Source organism: Durotheca rogersii (assembly GCF_024521655.1).
Source record: "Durotheca rogersii strain YMJ 92031201 chromosome Unknown GGS23scaffold_143, whole genome shotgun sequence".
In the NCBI taxonomy this organism is placed as follows: domain Eukaryota; kingdom Fungi; phylum Ascomycota; class Sordariomycetes; order Xylariales; family Xylariaceae; genus Durotheca; species Durotheca rogersii.
In genome coordinates this window covers 1-10,523 of record NW_026251374.1, presented here as the reverse complement: position 1 = coordinate 10,523, position 10,523 = coordinate 1, and the positions used below count along the sequence as shown (strand labels likewise).

General features: G+C 56.9%; 4 protein-coding genes across 4 annotated transcripts; 1 reads left to right on the top strand and 3 right to left on the bottom strand.

Moving 5' to 3' along the window:
• Positions 1–1,581: 1,581 nt before the first annotated feature.
• On the bottom strand, positions 1,582–3,404 carry GGS23DRAFT_591666 (peroxisomal biogenesis factor 11). The gene is made up of 2 exons (XM_051517766.1): positions 2,133–3,404; positions 1,582–1,964 (listed from the first exon to the last, which is right to left on the bottom strand). The coding sequence occupies exons 1-2, from the start codon at positions 2,705–2,707 to the stop codon at positions 1,802–1,804; spliced, it is 738 nt and encodes a 245-aa protein (XP_051366891.1). The 5' UTR covers positions 2,708–3,404; the 3' UTR covers positions 1,582–1,801.
• A 1,369-nt stretch (positions 3,405–4,773) lies between these two features.
• GGS23DRAFT_116578 (phosphoribosyl pyrophosphokinase) lies at positions 4,774–6,881 on the bottom strand. The gene is made up of 4 exons (XM_051511042.1): positions 6,374–6,881; positions 5,790–6,282; positions 5,424–5,637; positions 4,774–5,372 (listed from the first exon to the last, which is right to left on the bottom strand). The coding sequence occupies exons 1-4, from the start codon at positions 6,591–6,593 to the stop codon at positions 4,992–4,994; spliced, it is 1,308 nt and encodes a 435-aa protein (XP_051366890.1). The 5' UTR covers positions 6,594–6,881; the 3' UTR covers positions 4,774–4,991.
• Positions 6,882–7,888: 1,007 nt separating this feature from the next.
• GGS23DRAFT_116546 (Formamidopyrimidine-DNA glycosylase N-terminal domain-containing protein) lies at positions 7,889–9,619 on the top strand. The gene is made up of 3 exons (XM_051511041.1): positions 7,889–7,908; positions 7,963–8,188; positions 8,273–9,619. Exons 2-3 carry the CDS (start codon positions 8,170–8,172, stop codon positions 9,439–9,441), a joined length of 1,188 nt encoding a protein of 395 aa, XP_051366889.1. The 5' UTR covers positions 7,889–7,908; positions 7,963–8,169; the 3' UTR covers positions 9,442–9,619.
• Positions 9,620–10,209: 590 nt separating this feature from the next.
• On the bottom strand, positions 10,210–10,509 carry GGS23DRAFT_601880 (uncharacterized protein; the record flags this gene model as incomplete). Its single annotated transcript, XM_051519243.1, has 1 exon — positions 10,210–10,509. A coding segment is annotated over one exon (300 nt), but the record flags the coding sequence as incomplete, so codon positions are not given.
• Between the last annotated feature and the right edge of the window lie 14 nt (positions 10,510–10,523).

Below are 10,523 nucleotides of genomic sequence, written 5' to 3'. Positions count from 1 at the left end.
GTGCGCTGCGGTGCCTATTATCGTAGACGTTACAGGAAAGTCGTATTTCTAATGCAATGCGCGATGGCCATAATAGACTTCAACTCTGCTATTGAGAAAGTCCTACAATAGCCACCTCTTTAAACCAGTGTCCACTTTTACGGGCTGGCATGGGTATCGTGATGCAACTGAGGACCGTCTGAACCTCGCAGCAGTTTCGCTTTGTAGCTAATCGCCAGTGCGTCGGGCTTTTACCAGCGTGATGTTGGGACACGAAGAATCCGAGGAGATACTGTCGGGGAGGGACATCCGGGCATGGAACCAGGAAGGGAGAGACGGGGAGAATTTCAACTTTTTGATGTTTTCTCGGCAATGCATGAAGAGCCGTATCTACCTAGCATTCAAACCTCGGGGAGACTATTGGAAAGGTCTCAGTAAAAGCGAGTGATGGCAAGTGGGTTCTCGATGGACGCGTTTCATTAGGTGCTAATACCTACCCTTTACCCCCTTTTCAGCCGGAGTGTCCTAGTACACTGAATCTACCTTCAATGTTAGTACATGGGCCGAGAAAAGATATCTGTGATAGGTAAAGGGCAATCCTAATCATCGTACGTCTAATTCCAATCCCATCCAACGAGTTAAGAGTGCAAGCCACGCGCTCATGCTATACGAGAGGCTAGATATAAGTAAACAGCCTACATGGCGTCTATTTACTCGCCCGTTTCCGAGCGCGGAAGTTTCCTATTCCAATAGCTCATATCTTAAGCCTGGTTACGAACGTAGACAGGTGCATTGTTTTTTTTAGCCGACTCGTCTTCTCTCAGAGAGCCTTGGCTGCAGGGACTTTCCCATTCTTCCACAGGGTCCATGCAAATCATCCGGTTGGGTCGTGTGCCTATGGAAACCGTGCCGATATGCACATCCGAACGCATTCAGCAAGGTTGGGCACCCAAGACTAGGTAAATACCTACCTACCTACCTACCTACCTACCTACCTACCTACATACCTACCTACATCGTCTATCAAAAAAGTCCGTATAAATTATATCATTCCAGACCTTCAGATGCTGTATCAATGATCAAAACCACCGAGCGCGCCAAGAGCCTCTTCAAACTACAGACGTCGGCTCCCGTAACAAGCAGCAACTGCCTACGTAAACTGAGAAAACCATAACCGAGTAGAGAAACTAACCACCTCGATACCCTCTAAGAACTGCTCCTCGTTTACACCCAGCCAGGTGTGCCCCCTATTGTCCTAGTATGCAACCAGGCTATCTTACACCTCCCTCCCCGGACTGGTACAGGGGAAAGGAAAAGAAAAAAGAAAAACTGAAGTGTGAAGAGAAAAAAACAACACAGGACGTCGTCAGGCGACGGCCTCCCCTCTCCCCTTATTTCTTTTCGTCAACGCGTCTATCCGTCACATCACCCACCTAGACTTCGCGACACACCGACTTATCGGACATACAGCACCGAGGGGAACAGTTCGTCATGTTTTGTCTTCTGTGGCCGTCTCCCTCGTGCTAGCCTCCCCCCCCCCCCCCCCCCCCCCCCCCCCCCCCCCCCCCCCCCCCCCCCCCCCCCCCCCCCCCCCCCCCCCCCCCCCCCCCCCCCCCCCCCCATAGCGTCTTCTTCCGCATCTCCTACTTCGTCTTGGTCCTTTCCTCCACTCCTATAATTTCTCCCTCCCTCCTCCCTCCTCCCCCGACCTTTAACAACGCGAGCCAGAGATTTTTCCCCGTCGCCCCCTCCGCGAAATAAAGCCTCTACGACCTCCTTCCCGCTTCCTTCGTCTCCGTTCTTCTCTTTTCCTTCCCGTCCCTTACGCCGTCTTTTTCCACTGCGCGTACGCGCCGATCAAGCTGCTGACCGTGCCCGCCAGCCCGACGAACCCGTCGTCGAAGCCGACCCACCCGAGCGCCGACGTCGGGATCGTCAGGTCGCACAGGTCCGACAGCAGCTGCAGCCGGCTCGCCGCCCGCTCCCTATGACATTTTCGGTTAGGTTTTTTTTTTTTTTGGGAGTAGGACGGGGAGAAAAAAAAAGGGAAGGGAAGAAAGATGAGGAGAAAAGATAATTCCGAGCCGGGAGAAGCGCGTGTAAGATGCGAAAAAGGTAAATAATAATAAAAAAGAAAAGTGGGGAAAACGTACAGGGCAATCCTCTTGCTCTCGACGACCCCTTCGCCCTCCTTCTTGTCGACCTTGGCCTCGCGCTCGCGCAGGCGGTACAGGGTGTAGGCCTGGGCGACGACGCTGCACAGGAGGCCGAGGGCCCAGAAGCGGGAGGCCTCGCGCTGGGCGCGCTTGGCGCCGTCCCAGCGGCGGAAGCCGACGGAGTCGAGCACGGTGGCGGCGTCGAAGGTGAGGTAGCCGGCGTAGCCGAGCTGGCGGCCGACGGCGGCGTACCGCAGCACGTCGTCGCCGGCGCCGGCGGTGGCAGCCGTCTTGGACGCGGCCGAGATCGCGTCCGCCGCCAGCGCCGCCGCCTTCAGGTGCTCGACGTTCTTGCCCAGCCGCAGCAGCTTGCGCGCCAGCCCCAGCTGCTTCTTCAGCGCCTCCCACGGCGCCACCTCCCCCCGCGTCCCGTTCGTCCGGAACAGGTACCAGGCGTAGAACCGCGCGAAGTACTGCACCGTCCGCATCAGCTTGTCGCGCCCCGCCGTCGTCGCCACGAACTTGAGGTAGTGCGCCACCGTGGGGTGGTAGATGACCGCGTCGGCAACCATGTTTCCGATCTCTCCGGTAGCCTTCTCTCCTTGTATGTATTTATTAATTATTTTGGGGGGGTTTTTATATAATCAGTTTTGGGTTCGTGTTTCGTCCCTCGGTTCTCGCGCACGTGCTCTTCGCGGAGGTGGACGTTTCGTATGGATATGGGCGTGATTTTCAGCGCGACGTTACTGCGATGCGGCGGGATCGATCGATCCGTAGGGCGGGTAGCGGATAAGAGTAGGCACGGTCGGCTCGCCGAGGACCTGTCTATCTGTCCGTACAGGCTATATGGGTCGAGACTCGATTGACCTTGTCGGGCAAGAACACGCGCTCGAGTCCGGAGTGTAAGGAATGTAGCGAGATGGGTTGGCTGGCTGGTCAGGGAGTAATAGTATAGGTGGAGATGGCGCGCCGTCTTCCGCGACTGACCGACTGGCGCCCGTTCAATCGAGCAATCGGATGCTGGCGAGGGAGATCCTGCGATGGTGGAAGTTTGGCGTAGCTGGCGTCGAGAGGGGGGAAACGTTGAACAACGACTGAATGCATGTTCAGCCGGAAAAGGGTGGTCAAGTTGGCCGAATTAAAGCTAGAGCGGACGCCCCGGCCCCAGAGCACATGCCGAGGTCCACTGCGCGACACTGCGACTGCGCCGGCAGTTTCTTGGTCGTAACGGGCGGGTGGTTTTGCGCGTTGGCCTTGCGCTGCTGCCACCGTTACTATTGGTCCACTCGCAGCCTCCGTATTGAAAACGGTAGAACATGCTTAACCTAACGTACAATACATACATCCCGGGTACCCCAGGTACCTAATTCACTCAATAGGTACCTAAGGTAGGTACCTACAGGCTACCACTCGCTGCACTACAACCTGCTAGCAAAATAGGAGCTAGGTACCTATGTTACGGTGTATCATTTTTGGTGCCGTTATGGAGGCTGCACCATGCTGCCAACCCAAACCCCTTCCAATGGCGACATCGACGCCGACCAGCCCCTTTTCCCCGCGGGGCCTAGCAGATGGGCGCGACGGCTGCTACGAGGCCCTCAGGCCGTTGCCCAGCTAAGCTTCCGATGTCTCAAGCCGGACTGACTACCTACCCAAGGCAAGTCGCCCGTGGTCTGGTGCATTGTTTGGGATGGGGCACCTCTTTGAGGAGGGAGGAGGGGAGGTAACTCCATTTTACCTAGGGTGGCGCCCGTTACCCCAACCTGCACGCACTAGGCCAAGCCTCCCCCCCCCCATATCTTGGTATTGGGTACCTAGGCATTGCTGGGGGGAGGAATCCGGAATGCGGAGGTAGAGGAACAAATCAAAAACGGAATGGGAAACGGAACTGATCGTAATTTCTCGGCCTTCCTAGCCCCATGAACCTCTTCCTTGACTCGTGATTGCTAACCCTTCGTGGTTGACAGAGCCGACCTTTTTCTGACAAGTCTCACAACAGATACGGGCAGCCTTGCTCTTTTATGCAGAGATCTACAGTGAATGCTACCATCAGCAAACGTGGGTATATATTCATCTCATCTTCTCCTTCGGCTTATATACTCCACCGACACGCCCCCTTCGACGTTAGCATCTTTCGCTTCTTACTATGATTGATACCCACACAGATCGGATGCCCAGTGAACCCACGTAGACACGTATCTACCTTTGCGTCTTCCAGCCGGTAGGGTAGGCCTGCGATATGCGCCAGTACCCTTACTATGCGATGCCCGGAAACCCTGTGTCGGCGTACGGGCACCGCAGTGAGTGCTGTTCAGAAGAAGGCGAGTCACAATCACCGAGTCGGAGGCGGATTGCACCGTGCCACCCCCGATGGCGCAGGCTCCGTGTGTGAGAGAAACACCGTTTCTTCCGCGCCCTAGAAATTCCTCTCTATGAGATGTAATTGTTGCCGCAAAACTCCTCCCATTCCCCGCCCCCGCCGGTGCCCGGCCGCGGTGGCCACGCCCAGGCAAACCCGAACCCACGGGTGAATCTAGCCTACCTTGAGCAGAGGTCACTGCCGACCTTATGCGATTGATTCCATATACTAATCAGGGTTCTCGAGGCTGAAGGGGGAGGGGGGCCTGGGACTGAAACGCATCCCTCAGGTGGAAAAACGCACGGCTAGCATCGTCTAATACGGAAAGTATGCTCGGAATGATTTAAGAAAAAAAAAAAAGGAAAGAAAAAGAGAGATGGCCCATTAAGACTCAACGTATGCGACTAGGTAATAATACCTAACCATCCGGGAGGAAAATGACCTGGGAACGGTCGACGGGGCTCCTATCACCACGCAGCGTAGAAACTCCCCATCCCTCAAGCGTACTGGAATAGAACGCTGATCGACTCGCCGTGGTGGATGCGACGAATGGCCTCGGCGAATATGGGGGCGACGTCCAAGACGTCGAGCTTGGGACAGAGCCGCTTGTGCTCGTCCTGAGGGACCGAGTTGGTCACGACCACCTTGTCTAGCGCTGAAGCGTTGATGCGCGCAATGGCGTCCCCGCTAAGCACGCCATGAGTGAGGAGGGCGTACACGGCCACCGCGCCCTCCTTTCGCAAGAGCTTAGCGGCACGGGTAATGGTGTTGGCGGTGTCGGCCAGATCATCGATCAGAATGCACACCCGATTGGCGACATTACCGACCAGCATCATCGTCGCATTCTGCCGATCCGTGATCCGAGGCGGCCGTCGTTCCTGGGTTTGCCGAATAAGTTTGAAGACCGGCACATAACAATTTCGTCTTACCTTGTGGATGAGGGCGAATTCCATGCCCAGGCTATCTGCGATAGCCGTCGCTCTCTTGGTCCCCCCCGCATCTGGGCTCACGATCACGGCTTCTTTGTAATCTGGGATGTTCTGCTGGATATATCTCTTCAGCAGGGGACGACCGTATAGATTGTCCATGGGTATGTCAAAGAAGCCTTGGTACTGAGGATCGTGAAGGTCCAGCGCGACGACACTGCAGCCCCCGTTAGCCATTGTCTTCGCGTGGAAGCCCACGGGAGGCACGTCTAGACGTCGAGGAAGAGGGGTTCGAAGGCAACAAGAGGCCTCTCGATAAAGGCACAGCAAATCCCCGCCCCCCTCCTCTGGCGCTAGGAAAACACATACTGGTCTGCGCCCGCGCAGGTCAAAAGATCTGCCACCAGGGTTCCGGCTTGTGCAACCCATCGCTTATACCCGGGTTTAGCTTGAAACGTAGAGAGCAGTCCCGGATTCTCGTAGTCGTGAGTCGTATAGCTTCCTACGCGGGAATGCAGGCCTTGAACCGGGTACATGTCCCCGGCAGCGTTCCCATCAGAGTGGAAGTAGCCCTCGCCGCCATTCGTCCGAGCGAGGGCACTTCCCGTCCCGTTGGTGAGAGAAGTCTTGCTCATCGCCCTCGTCAGATCAGTCTCTTTACTGAAGCTTGCGCTCTTCACAACACCAGGTCCGGGTGTCGCGGGGACGCTCTCAAACGTATACTTGTCCTTGGAGGCTTCGGTGGGCTTCGAGAGTGGAGCACCAATCTTGTTGTATGGTAGGTCGGGCTGTCGAGAGTAGGGAAACAAGGGAAGCACAGCCGTGACACGCTTGGCCGAGCCGGTCTTGCAGGCAGAGATCACTGTCGGCTCCTGTCAGCTCCAGTCCCAGCGGGCAGCCCAAGGCCTGGAAACCCCCTCCTCCTCCGCCAGCTCTCCGCAGCAGATACGTACTGATACAAAGCTCTATTAAGTGATCATTGATCGATCCACCGCCAGACTGGATGATGAAGACATCTTTGCCCCGTACCGAGTCCTTGATCTCGCAGCGGGTCTCCCCAACCGAGAATTTGCTCAGTATGCGGTTGCCGTTAGGAATGCCTAGCATATTGCACACTGCCTCGGTGAGGGACGGGTGCGAGTTGCCCGAGAGAATAACGATATTACGGACCATGTTGGATGATCTACTGTATGAATAGATGGAGGGAAAGGAATGTTTTTTTAAATAAAAATAAAAATGAAAGGGGAAAAGGGCGGTGTCAACGAATGCGGATGCCTTCGTCTTCTCTCTCTCTCTCTCTCTCACACGCGCGCGTATCACACTCAAGATTCGTCTAGGAGTGCAGGGATTTGTTGAAGCCAGCAGGACCTAGAGCGAAGGGGATGCGCTGTGAGCGAACCTGAGGGTTGCTGTTATCGTCCGTTCCTAATTGCTCCGATCACGGTCGGTCGATCTGGCAACCCCAGAAGGTTAAGGGAGCTTGGCCGAGACGAGAGCTGGACAGGCGCGGACCCGGGTATGGGTGTGGGCGGAGGTGTGAAGGCGAGCCAGAGTGATGCCGACGAAGTAGGGACCAGAGGGCTCGTGGAAAGGCAGTCCTAGAGGAGATCCATGATGGAGAGCGACCAGCAAGGAACGAGTTAAGGTTTAGGTTCTTGGCTTCCGAGTGTGATTCTCCAAGCTACCGTTGTCACAGTAGCCACAGTGCCGTGACGAGAACCTGAGATGGGATGGAGATGAAGATTGGAAATGATCAGGATGGAATTTATTCTTCTAATTGACCTCAGAGCCCCATTATTATTCACCACCTACCCAGCTAGACCGAGAGGGAAAGGGGAAAAAAAAACTAAGAAAGCAACCAAAAAAAAATTCTGCCAGGTCATCGCGGCTGCGGCTGCGGTTGCGCAGGGCCAATCCCACCACCAACTTCAGAATGCGATGCATACATTCTGTAGTGCTACATCTCCATGTACGTAAATTCCCGTCCGCATCCATGTACTGTGCGGGACTTCTCAGCAGGGACCCCCGCCGCGAACTGGGGGTTGGCTCTGCCCATAGGTACATCGGGACGCATGTACTCGCCCGAGTTCCATCTCAGTCGCCGCTTTGAGCTGATGTGGGCTGGCTGCCACTGACAGGTTCGTGTGTGGCGGGTGGCTGGACGGAGTCACACGGCCAGCCGCAGAAGCATGTGAAGGGGACCAAACCCGGCCAGAAGACGCAACGGGCAAAAATGCTGACAGAAGCGGCCGTGGCGATGGTAAAAGCAGCCACCCATCTAGGCTGGATAAGGTAAGCAGCAGGGTCATCGTCTCGACGCAGCGCCCCCCAGGCACGTACACGGCCTATGCCGTTTCCGTGCGGAGGTACATGCAGCGCAGCGTCTGTGGCGCCGCGGCTACATGCAGGTATCAAGATCTGAACCATTACATCTGTTTTTTTTTTTTTTTTTTTTCTTCTGCTGCGCTGCGTCCCACCTCCTTACCACGTAGGTACTTACCTACCCACCTACCCCTACACGTACACAATCTAACCGGCCTAGGTACCTAATCTCTAGCGGCACCGCCCGCTCAGCGGTTTGGCGGAATATGCTATAAACCGGTGGTTCTTCGCTAGATGCCATCCATTATTTAATAGCTTCGTCTGATTGGCTCCGCCTCTGCTCGGCTTGTCGGTCCTGGTAGTTACCGAGTTGCGCGCCCATTGGCCTTGTCCCTCCTCCGGTCTGCCAAGCTCTGACTTGATTGCGATGCCTGAAATTGCCGAAGGTGAGATATCACCTCCCTCGTGCCCGACTTTCGGCTCGCCCCCCAGTAGCATCGTGACGTGATATGCTGACCGGTCCCCGCCAGTCGCACGCATCACCCACTTCCTGCGGCGACACTTGGTGGGCAAGACCATCAGCAGAGTCTTCGCCCTCGATGACGCCAACGTATTTGGTAAGGCTGGCACCACCGGTCTCGCGTTCCAAGAGGCGCTTGCCGGCAAGGAGGTCACCGATGTGGGGAGCCAGGGAAAGTACTTCTGGATGGTGCTGTCTAGCCCGCCACACGCCGTCATGCACCTGGGCATGACCGGCTGGGTGCAGATACGGGGCATCCAGACCGGCTACACCCGCTACGTCGAGAGGACCAAGGGCGACAAGGAGCTGTGGCCGCCTAAGTTCTGGAAGTTCCATCTCGAGACCGACGGCGACCCCAAAGTCGAGGTCGCCTTCACCGATGCTAGGCGTTTCGGTCGCATCCGCCTCGTCGACTGTCCCGGGAAGGATATTCGAAAGCACTCGCCTCTCGTCGAGAACGGGCCGGACCCCGTCATCGACAGGCACATCTTCACAGAGCGCTTCCTGCGGGACAAGATGAGGAGCCGACGCGTCCCCGTCAAGGCGCTGCTCCTGGACCAGACAACGGTCAGCGGCATCGGGAATTGGGTTGGCGACGAGATCTTGTACCAGGCTAAGCTCCACCCGGAGCAATACTGCAACGAGTTCGACGACGCAGACGTCCACACGCTGTACGATGCCATCTGCTACGTGTGCGACACCGCCGTCGCGAAGCTGGGCGACTCGGACCAGTTCCCCGACCACTGGCTCTTCAACCACCGGTGGAGCAAGGGCAAGAAGGACTCGCCCGGCGCCCTGCCGAACGGCGACAAGATCACCTTCCTCACTGTCGGGGGCCGCACGAGTTGCGTCGTCCCTAGCGTGCAGAAGAAGAGGTGCCGCGTCAAGGAAGAGGAGCCTGCGCCGGGCTCGGACGACGAGACGGAGAGCCGCTTCTTCCCGGGCCGCGGCGAGGCGGAAACCGAGGAGCGCGGGAAGCGCCCGGCCAAGAAGGCCCGGACCCCGAGATCGAAGCCCGTCAAGCCGGAGGACGAAGCAGAGCCCGCCCCTCCGAGCAGATCCCGGAGGGGCGCCAATAAGAAGGAGGAGCAGGAGGACAAGGGAGCGCAGATCGAGCTCGCACCCGAGATCGGGGCCAGGCGGCGGTCGGGCAGACTCAAGCGCCCCGCCCCAGAATAATAGGGTCGGGTGGGACAGGGAAAGAGAGAAAGAAAGACAGGCGGTTGTGCCCCGCGCCTAAAACCCTGAGGCCCCCGGTCGCCGAGCCCGCAGCGAGGCGTCGGAGAGGCTTGCATGCATAGAATCGCCCTGAGACGGGCTGAGACGGGCTGAGACAGGGGCTGATATAAAGAAGGCGTTTCACGCCTGCGATTCCAGGGCCATGCGCTGTCTACTATATATATTACTACGGCATTAATATCACCGCTCCCTTCTCTAGTTGGACCCGCACTAGATATTAATCGTCGCTCTCTGCTGGGGCACAGCGCGGATACGCGGCTTTCGACGGTCGCCTGTAGTACGCTTTACTGTACACCTACCTAAGTATCGCTGCATTATCAGCCGGACTGGTTGCTCCGCCGTTCGAGGTATAAGATTTAGTAACTAGGTAGGGAGGGTGACGGACGGTACGTGCGACGGCCGCGAGATCGCACACTTGAAAGCCATAGTAAGCAGGTGTGGGTAGGATTGGTTTGTATTCTCGCATGTTTCGTGTCTACATAATATCTACGGAGACGATAAATACATATAGATGGACGCTCTACCAGCCGATGCCCCCCCGGACTCGGTGGCCCGACTACATGCGCGTTTGCCGCTCTTTAGTCGGTATTGTCCTCCTTACGATATGTAGCTACCTTTATCTTACCCCTTCCCCCCCCTAAATCCCTCTTCTCAACACACATACACACACGCACGCACTGCTGTCACACATTGCGGATGTGGATCGTGTTACTCGATGCTCATACGCATCAGACCGTCGTTGGTATCAACCATGCCCTGGAATCCAACCCGCCCTTTGGCGCCGCTGACGCTCCTTCCGCTGCTACCGAAAGGGCCGTTGTTACCACCGGAGCTGCCGTTTTCGCTTGGCGTCCCCGGAGCCCTGTCTCCGCCGTGATTGCTCCCCGGCCGGGAGCCCCACGGGGCCATGTCTCGTTGCAGCGGACTTTGCATGATTGGAGAGTTGTGCACGCTCATACCGGGGCTCACCGCCCGCCTCTTGAAGCTGTGCGGGTCAAAGTCGTCATCTCTACGACGCTTGT

Coding starts and splice junctions, on each gene's coding strand:
- GGS23DRAFT_591666 (XM_051517766.1), bottom strand. CDS start 2,707: ATGGTTGCCGACGCGGTCATCTACCACCCCACGGTGGCGCACTACCTC. Junction 1,965..2,132: donor GAGAGCAAGAGGATTGCCCT/GTACGTTTTCCC, acceptor AAAATGTCATAG/GGAGCGGGCGGCGAGCCGGC.
- GGS23DRAFT_116578 (XM_051511042.1), bottom strand. CDS start 6,593: ATGGTCCGTAATATCGTTATTCTCTCGGGCAACTCGCACCCGTCCCTC. Junction 6,283..6,373: donor CTTAATAGAGCTTTGTATCA/GTACGTATCTGC, acceptor AGGAGCCGACAG/TGATCTCTGCCTGCAAGACC. Junction 5,638..5,789: donor ACCTGCGCGGGCGCAGACCA/GTATGTGTTTTC, acceptor CGGGGGCTGCAG/TGTCGTCGCGCTGGACCTTC.